Genomic DNA, 19,862 nt, shown 5'->3' with positions numbered 1-19,862 from the left:
TTTATTATGGTTCTTTACTATGTTAGGATGGAAATTTTAAGGCTGATATTAGTGTCTATTGCATATACAAGAGAGTGTATACTTAGCGCTTTCCTGATGTCTGCTCATAATTTTGTTTTTTGGAGAATTCTAATATAGTTTTTAGGCAATTTTAGAAATTATACATAGAAATGGCATATGGAAGACCAAATGTTATCTGAATTTTTATTGAAGTATAATTGACATATAATACTATGGTGTACAATTTAGTGATTTGATATTTAAATGCATTATGAAATGACTTCCATGATAAATATAGTAATCATCTGTCCCCATATAAAATTATTAAAGTGCTATCGATTATATTCCTTACACTGTATATTACATCCCATGATTTTATTCATTTTATAACTAGATGTTTCTATTTCATAATTCCCTTTACCTATTTCATCCAGCCCCCTAACCCATCTCCTCTGGCAACCACCAGTTTATTATCTGTATCTATGAGTGAGTCTGTTATTGTTTTGTTCTCTTTGTACGTTTCTGATGCTTTTTTGATTCCACATATGAATGAAATTGTACAGTAGATATCTTTCTCTGTTACTGTATTTCATCTTGCATAATATTCTCTGGGTCCAGCCATGTTGTCACAATTAGCAAGATTGCATTTGTTTTTCCTCTGTATCTTTACACTGTTTAAGTATAAGGATACAGGTTAGTATGAAAGCAAAAAGGACCTGCTCACTAAATCCCAAATAAGGCTGATTTTCCCGTCAAACCAGGATTATATGAAGGTCAGGACAACTTTCCCACATTGGAGTACAGACCACTCCAAGAGGGTCAACACAAAAGATCTGAAGCCTATGGACTGTTCTCTATCAAGAAGAGGAAGAGGGAAGAGACATGCCAAATATTATTACTTCCAAACTGAACATTTAGCTAAGGAACTGCAAATAGCCAGAAGGGTCAATGTATTTTGCTAGCTCACCTGAAATCCACCACCAAGTGACAGAAGAGTCAATTCTTGCCACAGATGGCTGAAAAATCACCATGATCAGATCTCTTCCTCTATCTGAAGACACTCCTACTAGAAAATACACAGGGCCTACTAGAAATTGTGTCTCTTGTGGAGTCCTGAGTAACAAAGCCCTTAAAAATATTAATAGCAATCACAAATTTATGAAACTGAAGCACAGTGTAAATTTACCATTATGCCACTGTTCTCTAGCATAATACTTATCATATGGTAGGTGTTGGATAATCTAGTGAATTAAAAGATAACCTTAGAGGGCTCAGAAAAATGATTGATATGTAAAGTAGAACCCCTGAGTTTTCATGTTTATTGTCACTCCTGAGTAACTCTGGAAATTTATTGAAATTTTAAAATCATTATCTCATCATATCCATAAAATTTGTTTTTATTTTGTTTTTGGTAAAGAACATGTTAAGATACACTTTCTCTGATTTTTTATAACTGACATCTTCAAGAAACAAGAGTAGACAACTTGTTTTCACTGAGTACCTAGACTCTACAGGACACTAATACTTGGGTGTATTTAAATTCTGTGAGAAATGCATAATTTCTGAATTATCTGGAGAAGAATTCTTAGAGGAGTAACCTCAGCCAGAGTCTAAAAAAGCAAAAAAAAGAAAAAGAAGTGAAATATTGTTTATTATTTTGCACTTTCTACTCTTCTCATTCTCACCACCCTGATAGGATCCATAATCCTATTCATTGATAGTTTTCATGGGCTATGAGGATGTGAGAACTAGCTGTCATCCTGGCAGATTTCACAAGACAACTTTTGAGAAAACTTAAGCATGTCAAATTACATGCTTTTGCTTCATTTTTATTTGAAGTAACTATTGTACAAAGAGGAAACAACAAAACTATAAATCATGGTGGATTTTAAGAAAAGAACATTTTTACCACGTGAATGCGAATCTGCTTGGTTTTTGCACCATAGACAAGTGGATTGAGGAATGGAGGGACCAGCAAGTAAATGCTAGAAAAGAGGATGTGGATGTAAGGGGGGATGTGAGAACCAAACCTATGTGCGAAGAAAGAGAAGAAGGCAAGGAGATAGAACTGGAGGAAGACACAGATGTGAGCAATGCAGGTATTGAATGCTTTCAACCCAGCCTCCTTCTGGGGCAAACGAAAAACTGTGATAAATATCTGTATATAGGACAATGTGATGCATATGAGGTCAAGCCCTGCAACAGTGAAAGCCACAAACAAACCATAGATTTTGTTGACCTTGACATCTTCTGCAGCCAGTTTCACAATGGCCATATGCTCACAGTAGCAGTGGGAGATAACTTTTGTATGATAAAAGTGCAACCGGCATTTTATCAGTACTAGGCTGGGGGTCACAAGAATGGTAGCCCTGAGTGTTACCATAGCTGCTATTTGGGTGACTAGCTGCGGGGTGAAGATGGCAGCATGTCTCAGTGGATAACAGATAGCCACATAGCGGTCCAGGGCCATGGCCAGGAGGAAGCCTGACTCTAAGCCTTGAAATGTGTGAATGAGCCACATTTGAAGCAGGCAAGAGTCAAAATATATCTCTGGTATATGAAACCAGAAGATTCCAAGCATTTTGGGCACAATGCTGGTGCTAAGAGCAATATCTGTGACTCCTAGCATGCCTAGGAAAATGTACATGGGTTCATGGAGGCTGGGCTCCGATTTGATGATGATCAGAAGCAAGGCATTTCCAATCACAGCAATGAGATACATGGCACAGAATGGAATCCCAATCCAGCACTGCACAGACTCTAGGCCTGGGATCCCTATTAGCGTGAACACAGAAGGCATGAAGACTGTGATGTTGGAAATGGACATAGTGTCTGCATTTCCAGATGCGAACAAATTAGTCTGTGCTATTGTACTATTTTTATGCCAAGTCTTCACGGTTTCTGATTTTAGCTGAACTCTGAGATCATATCATCCATCTCCTTCATATAATTGAAGGGAAAATACAGATTCATAAGCCACATCACTGTTTAGGAAGTGCATCCACAAACACTGTACAACAATCAGACATTATGTTCATGGCCAGCCAACCTCAGTAGCACCAACCAAATCACATGGGTAATGGAATAAATTGCTGACTTGTTTTTTCTTTCCAGACCTGTGGACAAAGAAAAAAAATAGACTTGTTTATGTTGCTTGTAGATTGCATTTTAATCAGTTTGATGAATCCCTCCATAGTGTACATTCTAGCTACTGCTCAATCACTCTATTATTCTCAATTGTCTTTAAGTCAGGAACAGTTTGCATGAACAGATTCTCAGACTCTGATTAGTATTTTGTTTTAAATGGCTTCTTATGAAAGAAAATAGAGATAAAAACAGTTGACATCAATGAGCATAATATCCTTAGTTATTTATGTTATCTCTTCTGTATAAGACTGGATGATTTTTTCAAAAGAATGTAAAGTAAGAGTTAGAAAAGATCATTCAAGTTCACATTTTGTGGCAAGCCTGGTCAAAGTTCCTTGCTACTTTCTACATTTCTCATAAAGCTGTGTTATATTTTGCTTATATTTCTTCAGCTGAAATCATTAAAATTAGTTGTGTGCTCAAAATATTTGAAGTTCTATAATACATATTAGTGCAGAAGGAGGAATCTCTGGGATTCAAGAAAATCAGCAGCAGAAATAACAGGGACAGAAGGACTCATTCTTGACTACAAGATATGGGAAAATGAGTAAATGTGTAATATAGCCAAATTGAGGCTAATTTCTTGGGTTTACACTGGTCAGAGCTTCCATAAGCATGAGATTTGTCCACTTTAGGTTCATTAACTCTTAATGCAGTATAGATAACTTGGAAGATGAGTCATTTTTTTTAGTTCAAGCAAAGTATATTAATTAGAAAATAAAGGATGAAAGAACAGGTTTTTTTTAAAAGAGTCAAATGTAAAGCTAGTTACTTTATGTCAGCAAGCTCATAAGGTGTCATCTAACCATATACTTAACATCAACAAACATACCAGTAAATGCAAGGACAGCTGTGATTTATGTTGCTAAACATCAAATTAAAGAACGAAGTCAGTCAGGCCATTTTATGGCAGGAACCGTGTATTGGCTGACAAATAGCTAGAATAGACTTAATGTTGGCATGTTTGATCCCCAATGCTTAGTTCAGTGACTCTCCAACCCATAGATGGCTGACTCCTTTCTAATAAGGGTAAAGTTTTTCTTCAGAAATGATCAGAATGAAAATCAGTCCAGTTAAGTTGCTCAGTCGTGTCCGACTCTTTGCGACCCCATGAATTGCAGCATGCCAGACCTCTCTGTCCATCACCAACTCCCAGAGTCTACCCAAACCCATGTGCCTCGAGTCGGTGATGCCCACTGGAGAAGGGCATGGCAAACCACTTCAGTATTCTTGCCTTGAGAACCCCATGAACAGTATGAAAATGCAAAAAGATAGGACACTGAAAGATGAACTCCCCAGGTCGGTAGGTGCCCAATATGCTACTGTAGATCAGTGGAGAAATAACTCCAGAAAGAATGATGGGATGGAGCCAAAGCAGAATGAAAATAGGACTCCTTTAATTATAAACAGAGTATTTGACTTTTTCAAAGGTAAGGAACTGACATGTGAGCATCACATGATAGTATAGACAGTGGGATGGCAAGTGGGTGTACATAGTGCGTACAGGACTGATGGGATGGAGTGATTATTGTGAAAAGCCGATAATGGAATATTATGGAGGTTAATTTAGAAATAGGAGGACTTACTTGTCAATAACTATTGGGAGCCGTTGCTGCTCTTGCCTGATACCTGAAAAGTAATGTTTGTTCTTCATCCACTATTTCTCATTGCTCAACTCTTTCCTCCACCTGAGATTGCAGTCCCATGACCTCGTGTTCTGTTCTGCCGTGCCTCTTTATATCTGTCCCCTCTACATCAGCACATAGTCAATGTCATGCGTTCTAATCCATTTGGTGCTGCAGCCATATGTAACATGTGAAAAACTCTGGAATATGTCTTCATATTTTATTTTCACTCTGTATACAGACATTCTTCTTCTCCATTTCTGCCTGAGATAATGTTTGTGTGCACACTGCCCAACAAAACTCTGAGCAAAGTCTGTGTTGTCCTTGGATACAGCCTAAATTTATTGGTTCAAATTGGGGAGGAAAATTGCTAGCCACCAATTTTAATATCCCCTAATGAATGTTTGGAGGAAGCAGAGTTAGGCACTTGGAATTAGGGATTTATTAGCCACTAGACTAAATCACAAGGGACCCAACAGATTTTGATTCATTCCTCTTGGGTTCATTCACGTGTAATATTCCCTGAAATCATTTCTATAACTTGATGATAGGATACCTTCTCGCTCCCCTCTTTTCTCTTCTCTCATAGCCTAAATACAAAAAAAAAAAAATTATATACAAAAATTTTCTTTCAATTAGCTGACTTTCTTTCTGATGTCCTCATTTGCAAATTAACCTCAAGTCCACTTAAATATAGATGTGTTGATATTTTTATAGATTATATACCATACAAAGGTTTTATAAAATATTAATGATATTTCCTGTGCTGTAATTTATGTCCTTGTGCTTTTTCATTTTATATCCGGTACTTGGTGCCTCTTCATCTCCTTCACTTATTCCCTCCTCATCCATTTTGTACTCCCTACAGTTCAATCCTGAGTCCTTTTCAGCCTCAAACTATGTAAACATGCTTGCAATTCTATCTACTTGAGATAATTTATTTATCACCTTCATTATGCCAACTCATATAACAATTTCTCCAGCTCAGATGTTCTCACTCTGTCCAGGTCCATGGGGCCAAAATTTCTTATTGAAAGTTAAAAGACATGATAATAGAATGTTTAGCTAGGAGAATTGAAAATGACATTAATTTAAAATATTCTTTTCTAAACTCTTTAAGAACTTTAGGAAAAATGCACTGGCATTGGCATTTTTTTGGCAGATGCTAACAGTTTTTGGTGTGTTTTAATGTTTTTGTGAATTCCATTTATTCCCATTCCTCACTGAAACACACTTTTAGGCAGTGAGTGTTTTATTCAGAAATACCCAATATTTAGCCTTATTTTAACAACATATGCTGATGGGGGAGAAAAATAAAATCACTCGGTCCTGAATCTGTTTGGTCTTTAACCCATAGATAATGGGGTTGAGCATTGGGGGCATCACCACGTAGAGGTTTGCTACTAAGATATGGATGTGATGAGGAATGGTTTTACCCCCAAAGCGATGGGCAAAAAATGAAAAGAATGCTGGAGCATAGAACATAAGTATGACACAGATGTGGGAACCACATGTGCTAAGGGCCTTAAATCTCGCAGTCCAGGAAGGTATCTGAAACACTGTGTAAAGGATCATTGTGTAGGACATAATGATGAGCATTATATCCAGTCCTGTAGACAGCAGGGCCATAGTCAAGCCATAAATGATGTTGATATTGATATTGTCACAAGCCAATCTGGCAATGCCCATGTGCTCACAGTAGGAATGGGGAATGATGTTTCTCCCACAGTATATAAGTCGATGTACCAAAAAGATGAATGGAAAACATATGATAAAGCTCCTGACCACAGCTGCTATGCCAATCTTCCCAATGGCTGAGGAGGTTAAGACTGCAGTGTATCTCAGTGGATAACAGATGGCCACATAGCGGTCAAATGCCATGGCCAGGAGAATAGCAGATTCTGCCACAAAGATGAAATGTATGAAGAACATCTGGGATACACAGCTACCAAAGGATATATTCATGGAGTGGAGCCAGAAGATGGCCAGCATCTTGGGGGCTGTGCATGTGGTGAGCAGGACATCTGCTAAAGCCAACATGGAAAGGAAGAGATACATGGGCTCATGGAGACTCTGTTCGGTCACAATCAGGAAGATCAAGAAGAGGTTACCTACAATAGCAACAGTGTACATAAAACAGATGGGGATGGAGAGCCAGGTGTGCACAGCTTCTAGTCCTGGGATTCCAATCAGGACATACCACATATCCTGAGGACTGGTGTAATTGTAAGAGGTAGGAGCCATCTGTGACTGCTTATTCCAGACCCAGGACCTTCAGGGAAAGACCATAGGGCTGAGTTAAGGTTCAGGCGCATCACCTTAGTCCATGTGATGTCTGATCAGATTTTTTTTTCTGATCTGTTATTATGAAAGAACAGCAAGATAGATTAACTAGCCTAAAGTTGTGCTCTTGATTCCCTCCATGGAATAATTGAATCTTGTATCTTGAAAAAGATATTAGTTAATATTTAGTTAAAGTGCAATATGTGTCATAATACTGTACATATGTTAACTTATTAAGTTTTCACCTTAGCCTGTTGAAAATACCTTTATGATAATCCATAACATGGGTACTGTTGTTATCCCTATAAGATGAAAAAAAAAATTCCAAAGCTTTTAGACTCTTGCTCTAGGTCCCACTGGATTTAAAATCAGCCAGAGTGAATTTGAAAGCTTTGAACTAAACCACCGTCTCTAACACAATCTATCAAAATAAAACTAGTTACAAAAACATGTTATCAAAATTTTCACTGATCATATCCCTGAGTAAAATAGACACATGTTAAACTGAAGTATACAGCTTATGGAAGAGGGAAGGAATTAGAGCTTGATAAAATAAGTTTCAAGGTATATGCCCTCTTTAACATTAATGAACCACCGGCTTGATGCTAAGCCTATGCCAGGCATTGAGGATACACAAGTGAATCAGATTGATTCTGATCCTTCAAGACATTTCTTAAAATTGTAGGATCCACATTGAAAACTTAAACTATGTACAATGCCAGACTGAGTTGGCTTCTTAGATGGATTTGCCTAGCATTTGGTAAAGGAAAAAATACATTCTATCTCACTTCTATCACTGATTGAAAATTAGACTATATATTTTGTATTTCTAAATATCACCACAGCAGCAAATCACAATGATTTCACATTATAAAGCAAGGGTCCACAGTCCTTCAGAAAAAGAGAAGGGTGTTATTTGTTGATCAAAATTTTTCTTTAGTTACAAAGTAACGTGGATAGAAGCAAGGAAGATGCTAAGTAAAAAGGCAGGCTGGGAGATACAGTATGTGTGTATACACATAAACATATAGCTTCAAGTATAGTTATAGACTGGAGAAGGAAATGGCGACCCACTCCAGTATTCTTGCCTGGAGAATCCCAAGGACAGAGGAGCCTGGTGGGCTGCCATCTATGATGTCGCACAGAGTCGGACACGACTGAAGTGACTTAGCATTAGCATAGTTATAGACGTATGTATAAAATAAGTGGATTACATTCTTCCCTAGTCCCTATTCTCAAATCAAAGTTAGTTAAATTTCTTATTTTCTGAGAAGGCATGTGAGCTTTAGAAACAGATGCCTCTTCACCCCTTGATTCTACTGCAGTTCAGCATATTAATCATTGTACAGTATACTTTCCTATGTTTATTTTTTATTAAGTGTTCAATATCCTGACCTATTGCTTTATACTATTAGAATGTTCCAATTTAAACTATTGGGCTTCCCTGGTGGCTCAGATGGTAAACAATCCGCCTGCAATGTGGGAGACCTCAGTTCAATCCCTGGGTTGGGAAGATGCCCTTGAGAAGGGAATGGCTACCCACTCCAGTATTCTTGCCTGGAGAATCCCATGGACAGAGGAGTCTAGCCAGCTACAACCCATGGGGTCACAAAGAGTTGGACATGACTGAGCAACTTTGTGACTGACTGATAAGAATGTTCAGACCCCCATTTCTTGAGTTACAATTTAGAATATAAAATACTCAAATAGTCATCTCATTAGGCCTTTTCTTAACAGATATGTGATTCTTTAAAAATGCTCAAATAAAATTGAGATTCTTATGTCTATGGATCTACTTTTTAATTACCTAAACCAATTATTCAACCATTTAACATATAGCCAAAATTAACTGCTTGAAATTTCTTTTAAAATAGATTTTTATATTTCAGAGAATGAGAATAAAGGTCAGTCTTGGAGTGTGTCTGGCACATATCTATGCCAGAGCCCTGTACATGAGTGAAGTGTAGTTATAGAGTGGGAGCTTAGAGTTGGGCTTCATCAGGACATTAGGGATGGGGGAGAGAAGAGTAATGTGATCAAAGGAAACACAGAAATGAATATGGGAAGGAAGTAAAACAGGTTTTCCTATCTTTCTTCTAACTGCACTGTTGATCTTTAAGGACACCCATGATCTGTTTTAACTGTAGCCTTATAACCTGCAGTTATTAATTGTAGTTCTGGGGATCATGGTATTATTTTGTAATATTACTGATAGCATAATCTGACTGATCCTGAAAATGTGCGCACAGGCAGCATGTGGTTAACAGAAACAGTGTAGTTCTAGGGCCACATAGAATTGTATTCAAGTACTGGTGAAGTCATATTCTAACTACATGACTATTAAAAAAGTTATTTAATTTGAAGTTTAGTAAGATATCTACAAATAAACATCAATTAAAATGTGAGTCAATCACAGACACAGAAAATTTATGATTACCTAAGGGGAATGAAGGGCAAGGGTGGGGGAGGGGGAGTGGGGAGAGATAAATTAGTAGTTTGGGAATAACATATACAGAATACTATATATAAAATAGGTAAACCAAAAAGACCTACTGTGTAGGACAGGGAATTATACTCAATATCTTGTAATAACCTATGATGGAAAAGAATATGAAATATATGTGTATATGTATATAAAACTGAATCACTTCACAGTCCACTTGAAAATAATACAGCATTGTAAATTAACTATACTTCAATTTTAAAAATGTGAATTAATTCTGTAGTTAGTATTTTATGGTTGTTGATATATAACTCAGATATATTTTTATCCTCAAAACATGAAACTAGGGCACATGCAAAATTATCATCATTAAGACCAAGACAATTGTTACTTTGAAGAAGCTTAATTTTCTAGACTTCAGTCTTATGATTCACTGAACAGCTACTGAACTGGTTTAAGGTACCCAGAAAGGCCAAGACTTATTTTCTTATACTAGACATATGGTCTCAATTGGTAATTTTCACTCCAAATCTGGCATTTTACTTTTATAAGGTGAGCGTGGTTCAGCATAGTCATGAACACTTGGTCTTAGAAATGGAGTCTTATTCTTGTTCCACCGCTGATGCAACATCTTTGTAACATACAGAAGGCAGTTATAATCTCTCTTTCAGTTTATTAATCTACCTAGCCCAGAACCTGACATATATTACATATTCATTCACTAAATTCTATGGAAAAATCCATGCACATATTTATATGCATGTCATATACACATTATATTTAATTACTAAGCTTGTTTAACTGCTGAACCTTGTTGTTAACTTTTGGAATATAAGCTTAAACTTCTAAACACAACATTCAAATCTTCATATCAAAGAAAAATGACATCAACAGATTTTAAAAGAAAAATAAAATTATTTCTGCTCTTTGCAGAGTGCCCATTTAATAAAAAAAAAAAAACACAGAGAAACTGCAATGGCAGGTCACATGCAATTAATGTCTAATACTTCATAAGTCAAAGTTGAAAAAAAAATGCAAGATATTTAAGTTCTGGAAAGAATGACCTGTTTCTTCAGTTTCCTGACTTTTTTTTCCTGCTATCTTTTTCTACGTTTTCACTGAACATTACTCAGTTTACTTACCTATGCTTTCTAAGCTCCTAAAGATATTTAACTAGTTGAGTTGCCCCAAACCTAAGTAGGAAATCTGAAACTGTCTATTTATATATCCTTCTAAGCATCTCTCAGACCCAAGATCATTACCCCCAGGGGACTGAATTTAACTTCTCTCACAGAGATAGTTTGGAGCTGGCTCTGGTACATAACCCTCAGGGAGAAGCACTCTTATTTTCTCTCCCTTTACAATTTGTGTGGCTTTTGCTCTGGCGAGAACTCTTGGACACCCTAGTTAAAACATACTGCTAAATATCCAAGTTTCCCTTATGTATCAGAGACTCAGACCACAGCAATGATATCTTGTTTCCATGGAGGCATCTGAAAATTTAAGTTGTCAATGCCACATATTGAAGAGCTATACACTTTTGAAAAGGCATTTAAAATTGGATTTTGTCATCTTATTTACCATGAAAATTTAAGGCTCTTTGGCTTCGCCCCTCTTTCATTGGTCACATGGTAGGATTTGTCAGCATCACAGGGAATCTGCCGGCATCATAGGTCCAGAAATACTATTTAGCTACTGCAGAGATCCCTTTCAGCCTTAGAGGGATTCAGATGGAGGAAAGAAGAGGTGAAAAAAAATTCCTTGATAGATGGGAATCAAAAATGACTCCATACAGATGCAAGATATTTGTGGAGGAAAATGTTTTCTCATTACCTTCTTCAAGTGGATCTTCCCAAATATCCATTATATGCTGATACTTAGCAAGGACTTCCAGGGAAAATTTTTTACCTATAAAAGTGTAACTTTCCTATAGATATGATGCCTGACCATTAGCTGACTTTGATTGGACAATCAATGTTAAGCTAGTACCTGAATCATCCAATCAGTTACCTAGACATTTTGTGCTCACTGGCTAAGAGAGGCTATATCTTATTCAGTCGTTCAGTTCAGTCACTCAGTTGTGTCCAACTCTTTGAGACCCAGTGGACTGCAGCAAGACAGGCTTCCCTGTCCATCACCAACTCCTGGAGCTTACTCAAACTCATGTCCATTGAGTTGGTGATGCCATCCAACCATCTCATTCTCTGTCATCCTCATCTCATCCTCTGTCTCCTCCCCTCTTCAATCTTTCCCAGCATCAGGGTCTTTTCCAATGAGTCAGTTCTTTGCATTAGGTGGCAAAAGTATTGGAGTTTTAGGTTCAGCATCAGTCTTTCCAATGAATATTCAGGACTGATTTCCTTTAGGATTGACTAGTTTGGTCTCCTTGCAGTCCAAGGGTCTCTCAAGAGTCTTCTCCAACACCACAGTTTAAAAGCATCAATTCTTCAGTGCTCAGCTTTCTTTATAGTCCAACTCTCTCATCCATACATGACTATTGGAAAAACCATAGCTTTGACTAGACAGACCTTTGTAGGCAAAGTAATGTCTCTTCTTTTTAGTATGCTGTCTGGGTTGGTAATAGCTTTTCTTCTAAGGTGCAAGTGTCTTTTAATTTCATGGCTGCAGTCGCCATCTGCAGTGATTTTGGAGTCCCCCAAAAATAAAATCTCTCACTATTTGCATTGTTTCCCCATCTATTTGCCATGGAATGATGGGACCAGATGCCATGATCTTAGTTTTCTGATAGTATCTCTTAGATTTGCTACTATAAGGAACTTAAGGTTATTAGGTAACTTGTTCTGAGGAAAAATATACAAGGACTATCTGTAAGACTTGAGGAGGTTTGTGCTTTTTCTAATATATCGTAAAATTTGGGCTTTACATAAACAAACTAGCATAGGGGCCAGTGCAACTGCTTATATTAAAAAGAACAAATTTCAATCCTTTTTTTTGTCTTTTTTTAATTTAGTATGTTTTATTAGATTTTGTTTAATTAAAAGCATGATGCATGTTCATTATAACAAATCAAATGTAAGATACTTAAAGCAAACATTAGTCATCCTTTTTTTCCTCCTTCCAGTGATATCCAATGTGATCAGGATGGAGTCATTTTACCCCTTTGTCTGTGCTTAGAGACATGAAAACTTTATCTAAGTATGTTATCCCAGTTGGGAGATACTACATATCTTATTTAGCATCTTGTTTTTTCACAGAAGAAATCATAGATTTCAATTAAGAAATCATTGAATCCCTAAATCAGTGAATATTGATCTATATCCTTGTTTGTAACAGTCACATAATAATAAGCAGATGGATGTATGGATAATTTATTGTCATACATAAATTATTCACTATTTGTCTTTCCTTGAACACAGGTTTTCCTGACTCTGCTCCTAGATATTTACTAACTGTGTCCTGTCCCAAGCAATGCAGGGCCCTGAGCCACTCGGGCCTGCTTGTATTTCCAAGTGGCCTCACATCCAGGATGGCGGGGTTCACTCTGGTGATATCCACCTCTGTATGAGAGTGTTCCTTTCCCTTTTTCTCTTTTGCTTAAGCAAAGGAAGCTGCTAGAGTAGAGTCTGAGCCCTTGATCCTCCATAACTGCTCACTTATAAGCAAAATGAGGGCTTCCCTGGTGGCTCAGCTGGTAAAGAATCTGCCTGCAATGCAGGAGAACTGGGTTTGATCCCTGGGTTGGGAAGATCCCCTGGAAAGGGAACAGCTACCCACTCCAGTATTCTGGCCTGGAGAATTCCATGGACTGTATAGTCCTTGGGGTTGCAAGGAGTCAGACACAACTGAGTGACTTTCACTTCACTTGTCTTTCCTTGAGTATTCAGATTTGAACGAGGGAAAGTTTTCAGGGGAGAAAGATGTAATGAAATACATCAGTGGCTGTTTTTCAGTAGCAAGATAAGATAGACTGACATGGTAATAGGTGGAGAATGAAGATTACAGCTAAAGAAAAATGCATTTATTAAGTAATGCAGCATACAAAATATATTTGATTAATAGTTTTTCAAATTTATAGTAGTGTGTTCATATAGCATGGGGAATAACTGGTATTTTATTTGGTAGAAATAAATACATAAAACCTAAAGATTGAATAAAACATGACTTTATATGACATATGAAGATGTATAAACACAGAAACAAACAGTAATGTGACATAATGAGGTTTATTGACCCACTGCAAAGAGGAAGACAGCATACCAGAAGAACCAGAGGGCATTTCCCAAAGAAAATAATAAAGTCATTATAGGATTCTGGGGAAAGTTGAGACATAGCTAAAATTTAAACAAATCCATTTTTTCACAGTTTTATTGGGCATAGTTGCTATAAAAAACTGCACATATTTAATGTCTGCAGTTTTATAACATGGTGCTTTATGCCTAAGAAGGTAAATCTCATGTTGTGTTCTTATAACAAAACGAACAAATAAACATACACAACAGACACAAAGAAACTTTTGGAGGTGACAGACATGTCTATTACCTTGACTGTGGTGATAGTATCATTGGTGTATGATATATATCCAAACTTATCAAATAAAGCCATATTTTAATAGGCAAAAGCAAGCACTCATACAGATTCTGATTCAGTAGGAAGACTAGAGCCCAAGATTCCACATTTCTTATGAGCTCCCAGATGGTGCTAAGGCTACAGTATTAGAAACCACAATTTTGGTAGAAAAGTTTTAAGATATAAATTCCCACTGCAAAAGAGCTCTTGGCTGAGTTGGTATTATTTTTAAAGTTTTTATCAGAAACATTCTAGAAAACGATGCATTTTCATTTTCCTCCTCTGGAAATCTCTATTTATTACTCTGTCAGATTCTTCCTTTTTCAAGTAATGGTCACAAAGATCCCAGGGAACAGAAACATAGCCTCCTGTAGAAAATCCTTTGTATATTTAACAATAAGATCATTTTAGGAAAATTTGGAGGTATAGTGTACAGTGAGTATCTGATTATGGATTTATTATAGCAGATTATTTTTTACTAAAATCACATTTCTAATCCATGACCATGTTCCGTGATTTGTAAGAATCACTGATCTCTCCCATTCTGGACCTTAACTTTTTGATATGAGAGCTAAATGAATACCAGCTGAGCTGATACTTTCTACTTTCCTGCACCTTACTTCTGTCACAACACCTCAGCTCTTTTAGCTTTCTCATTATTTGTTATGATTTCATTTTAGGGAGCAATGTGCAATGACTTGGCAGTCTACCTATAACAAAAGGAAAAAAGAAGAGAACCTTTTTTTTTTTTTTTTTAAGGTTCCCTGGTAGCTGAGACGGTAAAAGCGTCTACCCGCAATGAGGGAGACCTGGGTTCGATCCCTGGGTTGGGAAGATCCCCTGGAGAAGGAAATGGCAACCCACTCCAGTACTCTTGCCTAGAAAATTCCCTGGATGGGGGAGCCTGGTGAGCTACAGTCCATGGGGTCGGAAAGAGTCGGACATGACTGAGCGACTTCACTTTCACTTTATGTTTTTTTAAACTCACTGTGACTGTTTTAGAAGTATTTCTTACTCAAGCTGGATTATATCTTTTAGACTTTATGATGAAGTCATGTCAGCTCCTAAAAGGTCATTATTTCTCATTGGCTCTTCAGGCCACCAGACTGACAACAACCCCAGGAACTGCTTAATTCATAGATAACAGGCTGTTTTAGTCCTTGGAAGCTAGATTTCTAGATTCTATGGAATAATAGCTCCATCGATCCCTCCCAAGAGATTATAGAATTATTGAACTAATTATCCTCTTTGTCCCTGCACAGATATCTAAGTTATTCTTGTGTTCCTTCTTTTGAAAACATAACTAAATTATTTAGAAGGGAACCTGTGTTAATTTACATTTGAACTCAGAATCAGTGGTAAACAGACAGTTTCACATTCACCTCTTTAGATTTAAAAGATTCAAAGCAAAATCGGCTTCTAGCCCAATGGCAGTGAAGTCTGCATGTAAAATGTAACCAGTAAGTCTACATATAAAAATAACAAGTGTTATATAAAATATAACAATTTAAATTAGATATGGTACAAGTTAAATCCAAAGTCATATTTTGTTATATGCTCTCTTTACATTCTAGATCTACACTGTTTAATACAGTAGCCACTGCATTGTCCAATGTAATGGCCTTTTAACATTTAAGTATATATAAAACACAATAAAATGGGGCTTCCGCAATGGCTCAGCAGGTAAAGAACCACCTGCAATCCAGGAGACACAAGAAACATGGGTTCAGTCCCTGGGACAGGAAGATCTCCTGGAGGAGGGAAAGGCAACCCATTCCAGTATTATTGCCTGGAGAATTCCATGGACTGAGGAGCCTGGTGGGCTACAGTCCTGAGGGTTGAACAATCAGACACAACTAAGCGATTAAGCACATTAATCACAATAAAACAGCATTGAAAATGTAGTTGCCCAGTTGTACTACCTACATTTCAAGTGTTCAGTAGCCATATGCAGCTAGAAATCTATGTTTGTATTTATTACTCTATTTTAGAGAACATCTTTATCATTTTAGAAAAATTATTGTTGTTGTTCAGTCACTAAGTCATGTCTGACTCTTTGCTTCCCCATAAACTGTAGCATGCCAGACTTCCCTGTCCTTCACCATCTCCCAGAGTTGGCCCAAGTTCATGTCCATTGCATCGGTGATGTTATTCAACCTTTTCATCTCTGTTGCCCTCTTCTCCTCCTTCCTTCAATCTTTCCCAGCATCAGGATCTTTTCCAATGAGTCAACAGTTTGAAGTAGGTGGTCAAATTATTGGACCTTCAGCTTCAGCATCAGTCCTTCCAAAGAGTATTCAGGGTTGATTTCCTTTAAGGTTGACTGGTTTGATCCCCTTGCATTCCAAGGGTCTCTCAAGAGTCTTCTCCAGCACCACAGTTTGAAAGCATCAATTCTTTGGCACTCTGCCTTCTTTATGGTCCAGCTCTCACAACCGTACATGGCTACCGGAAAGCCTTGACTATACAAACCTTTGTTGGCAAAGTGATGTCCTTGCTTTTTAACATACACTGTCTACGTTTGTTATAGCTTCCCTGCCAAGAAGCAATTGTCTTCTAATTTCATGGCTGCCGTCACCATACGCAGCAATTTTAGAGCCCAAGAAGAGAAATTCTGTCACTGCTTCCATCTCCTCCCCCTCTATTCTCTATGAAAAATACTAGTGGACAAATCTGGTCCAGACAATCATCACAAAATTTCTGTCAGTTGAGTATTTTCCCCATTTTAAAGATTAAGTAACTGAATCTCGGATAATCAAAAATGCTTCAAGTTACCCACTTTTGAAACTAAAAGACCAAGTATTTGAATCTTACTTTGTTTCCGTGCAAAAAAGTGCTCAAAAAGCTATTCTGTACATGTTAAATAGGTTTATACATTCTTGAATATGGTCACAATTATGGCATAACCTATGTCTGTCTTGTTTACACAAATTTAGAAGGAATCCATGGAATGTTTCAGATAGACTCTCCCACCTCCATCCCTATAAACAGCTGACTTCCAAGACATAGGCTAGGATGGGACTTGTTTGAGGTGATTCTCTACATTTAAAGTGTGCTTTAAAATCAAGTATCATGGGTTCAGAGCTAAAGTCTTAATTCCAACAAAGTGTATTTTTGCATTGATATTTGCTTGTTTATTTTTATTGCTGCTATTTTGTTTTTTGAACACTGGAATATCTCAACATATTTTTAGAGAAAAGAGTCTGAGCATTCTGCTACGAATCTGTTGGATCTTGACACTGTAGATGATAGGATTCATCAAAGGTGGAAAAAGGATGTAGATATTGCCCATAAGGACATGGACCACTGGGGAGAGATGCTTGCCAAATCGGTGCACCATTGTGAGGCTAATGATAGGAATGTAGAACACGAGGACAGCACAAATGTGGGAGATGCAGGTCTGAAATGACTTATGCCGTTCCTCCTGAGAGGCAATTGCCATCACTGACTTAAGAATCAGGACATAGGAGAAGAGGATAAGTACAGAATCCAACAATAGTGTGCAAATAACCAGCATCAGGGCATAGTAGCTATTGAATCGAATGTCTGAGCAGGCTAGGCGGAGAAGGTCTTGGTGCAGGCAGAATGAGTGAGAAAGGATGTGGGGATGACAGTAGTGGAAGTATCTCAAACGGATGATAGGGGGTGTAATAAAAAAGAAACTCCTACCTAAAATGGTGAGCCCGATTTTGATAATTCTGGGATTAGTCAAGATGGAGGAATAACGCAGTGGATTGCAAATTGCAATGTACCGGTCAAAGGCCATAGTTAGGAGAACAGAGGATTCCATGAAGGACAGACCATGGATGAAATAGGACTGGGTAATGCAGGAATCCAGGCTGATCTCTTGAATCAACCCCAACAGGATCCCCAGCACTGTGTTCACTGTGGACAGTCCCATGCACAAATCGGTGATAGCCAGCATGGCCAGGAAGTAGAACATGGGTTGGTGCAGGCTAGGTTCAGTCCAGATTACATAGAGCACCAGGCAGTTACCCAAAAGAACAACAGCATAGATGGTGGAGAAGGGAACAGAGATCCAGGGATATTGCTGCTCCAGACCAGAAAATCCAGTGAGAAGGAAGGAGGAGGAATTAGTGTTGGGGCTTACTAAAGCTATCATTCTGGATCTGAGATAGTTTTTCTAGGCAGGAAGAAAGTATTTTTCAAAGGGAATCCTCTGATTTCAGATGAGGTAGAATTTCTAAGTAAACAAAATTATGCTGAAAGTTAACTAGCTTTACATAATGTAGTCAAACAACTCTGTCCTTTAGAGGCATATCATCTGTTGGCTGGAAGAGAATGGCGTTCTCCTGATGTCATTTAAGTGTCATTATTCATCCACTGGCAGAGATACCTTAGAAGACACCTGTAATGATGAACAGACTGGAACAGGAAACTAATTTTCGGAAAGGATATGTTGCCTGGGACATTTTCCCAGGGATCCTGGTGAGATGGTATACCTATAAAATTGAGAGAGAAGATTCTCAACAGAATTCTTAGTTTTCTCCTTCCAACTCATAAAGCATTTAGAATGAAGAGTACTATAAAGTAGTCACTCTGCACCCATAGTTTTCCATTTGAGTTGTTTCCAAGCATATTTTCCTCCAAATAGTACTGAGTGGAAATGTTTCTGTTTTCTCCCACTCTAAATGACATAGCCAGAAATTAGTTTTTCAACCTTAGTGATAAGCCAAGAGGAATATTTATGCATGAAACCTGTGGCAGGTGATTTCCCATGAGAGCTCTTACCCTCTGGGATGTTCAACCCATTTGTGCTCCTGTGACTTGGAGACTCAGGTCGAAGACACTTTGCCTCTGACATCAACCCAGAGTTCTCCACCCACTTATTCATTCATGCCATCAGTTGACTAAGTATTCATTTAATAGGCACTTATTGAAAGGATGAGCAATTATTTTCTCTTCCTTAGAAACTGCCATTCTAAAGATCAGAAGGCCAATGTCGAATAACTAAATCTAAAGGTCTCTTTGCAGCAGAATTGATTGGCTTGTTTTTCACATTATTATCTTGATTTGAATTCTGGCCCTGGAAGTCATTACAGAGATTTAATGGCTCATATCATGTAGGCGGGTGTTTAAAACTTTATACTGACTTTCATATTTGATTACAAAACACGTTGATTATTCCAACATGTTAAAGTAGCTTCGGATTCTGGCTTCCATTTGTAGCCTATCCTTCACCTTTATCATACCAGTCTCATCAGGCAGCTTCTTCTAGGAGCCTATCCATTTTTATTTCTAGCTCTGAGCTTCCGCCATGGCTCAATGGGTAAAGAATCCACCTGCAGTGCAAGAGACACAGGAGACACAGGAGTGTTGTGTCAGTCCCTGGATTGGGAAGATCCTCTGGAGAAAGAAGTGGCAACCCACTCCAGTATTATTGCCCGAAAAATCCCATAGACACAGGAGCCTGGTGGGCTACAGTCCAAAGGATTGTAAAGAGTTGTACATGACTGAGCGACTAGGCACAAGAACAAGCAAGCCCCTCTCAACATTAGATAACTTAGTTCACTGCTTTTACTACATTTTCTTCATTGAGTGCCTGGACTTTCTTTGAACACATTTATTTTTCAAAACCACCACTGCTCTTATTTTCACAAGATTTTTCTCCTGATGTTCTCTCTGCCAAGATGTGTTTCCCCATCTTCTCTCCAACCTCTTTATTCTCTTCTTCAAAAAATCTTGCATTTTTCCTCTTCATCTGAAGCATCACTTTTCAGGAAGCCCCTTAAACTTGGACAGATTTTCTCCATGTACCTATTATTTTGGCAACATACATTCATCTTTATATAACTCATTCAATTAATAATTTGATA

General features: G+C 37.7%; 3 protein-coding genes across 3 annotated transcripts; all 3 read right to left on the bottom strand.

The window, feature by feature from the left end:
- Nucleotides 1-1,888: 1,888 nt before the first annotated feature.
- On the bottom strand, nucleotides 1,889-10,452 carry LOC145525591 (olfactory receptor 52A1-like). The gene has a single exon (XM_081539051.1). It carries the CDS (start codon nucleotides 2,825-2,827, stop codon nucleotides 1,889-1,891), a length of 939 nt encoding a protein of 312 aa, XP_081395177.1. The 5' UTR covers nucleotides 2,828-10,452.
- Nucleotides 6,057-10,452, bottom strand: LOC145525590 (olfactory receptor 52Z1P-like). The gene has a single exon (XM_081539050.1). The coding sequence runs from the start codon at nucleotides 7,014-7,016 to the stop codon at nucleotides 6,057-6,059; it is 960 nt and encodes a 319-aa protein (XP_081395176.1). The 5' UTR covers nucleotides 7,017-10,452.
- Nucleotides 10,453-17,203: 6,751 nt separating this feature from the next.
- OR51V1 (olfactory receptor family 51 subfamily V member 1) lies at nucleotides 17,204-18,148 on the bottom strand. Its single transcript, XM_081539210.1, has one exon. It carries the CDS (start codon nucleotides 18,146-18,148, stop codon nucleotides 17,204-17,206), a length of 945 nt encoding a protein of 314 aa, XP_081395336.1.
- Between the last annotated feature and the right edge of the window lie 1,714 nt (nucleotides 18,149-19,862).

Source organism: Giraffa tippelskirchi, chromosome 11, assembly GCF_054371585.1.
Source record: "Giraffa tippelskirchi isolate mGirTip1 chromosome 11, T2T-mGirTip1v1.2.pri, whole genome shotgun sequence".
Taxonomy (NCBI): Eukaryota; Metazoa; Chordata; class Mammalia; order Artiodactyla; family Giraffidae; genus Giraffa; species Giraffa tippelskirchi.
The sequence above is the reverse complement of the archived record's forward strand: the minus strand, read 5'-3'. Positions and strand labels throughout refer to the sequence as shown.

What these genes read in the sequence shown, in the direction of transcription:
- LOC145525590 (XM_081539050.1), bottom strand. Translation starts at nt 7,016, where the DNA reads ATGGCTCCTACCTCTTACAATTACACCAGTCCTCAGGATATGTGGTAT.
- LOC145525591 (XM_081539051.1), bottom strand. Translation starts at nt 2,827, where the DNA reads ATGTCCATTTCCAACATCACAGTCTTCATGCCTTCTGTGTTCACGCTA.
- OR51V1 (XM_081539210.1), bottom strand. Translation starts at nt 18,148, where the DNA reads ATGATAGCTTTAGTAAGCCCCAACACTAATTCCTCCTCCTTCCTTCTC.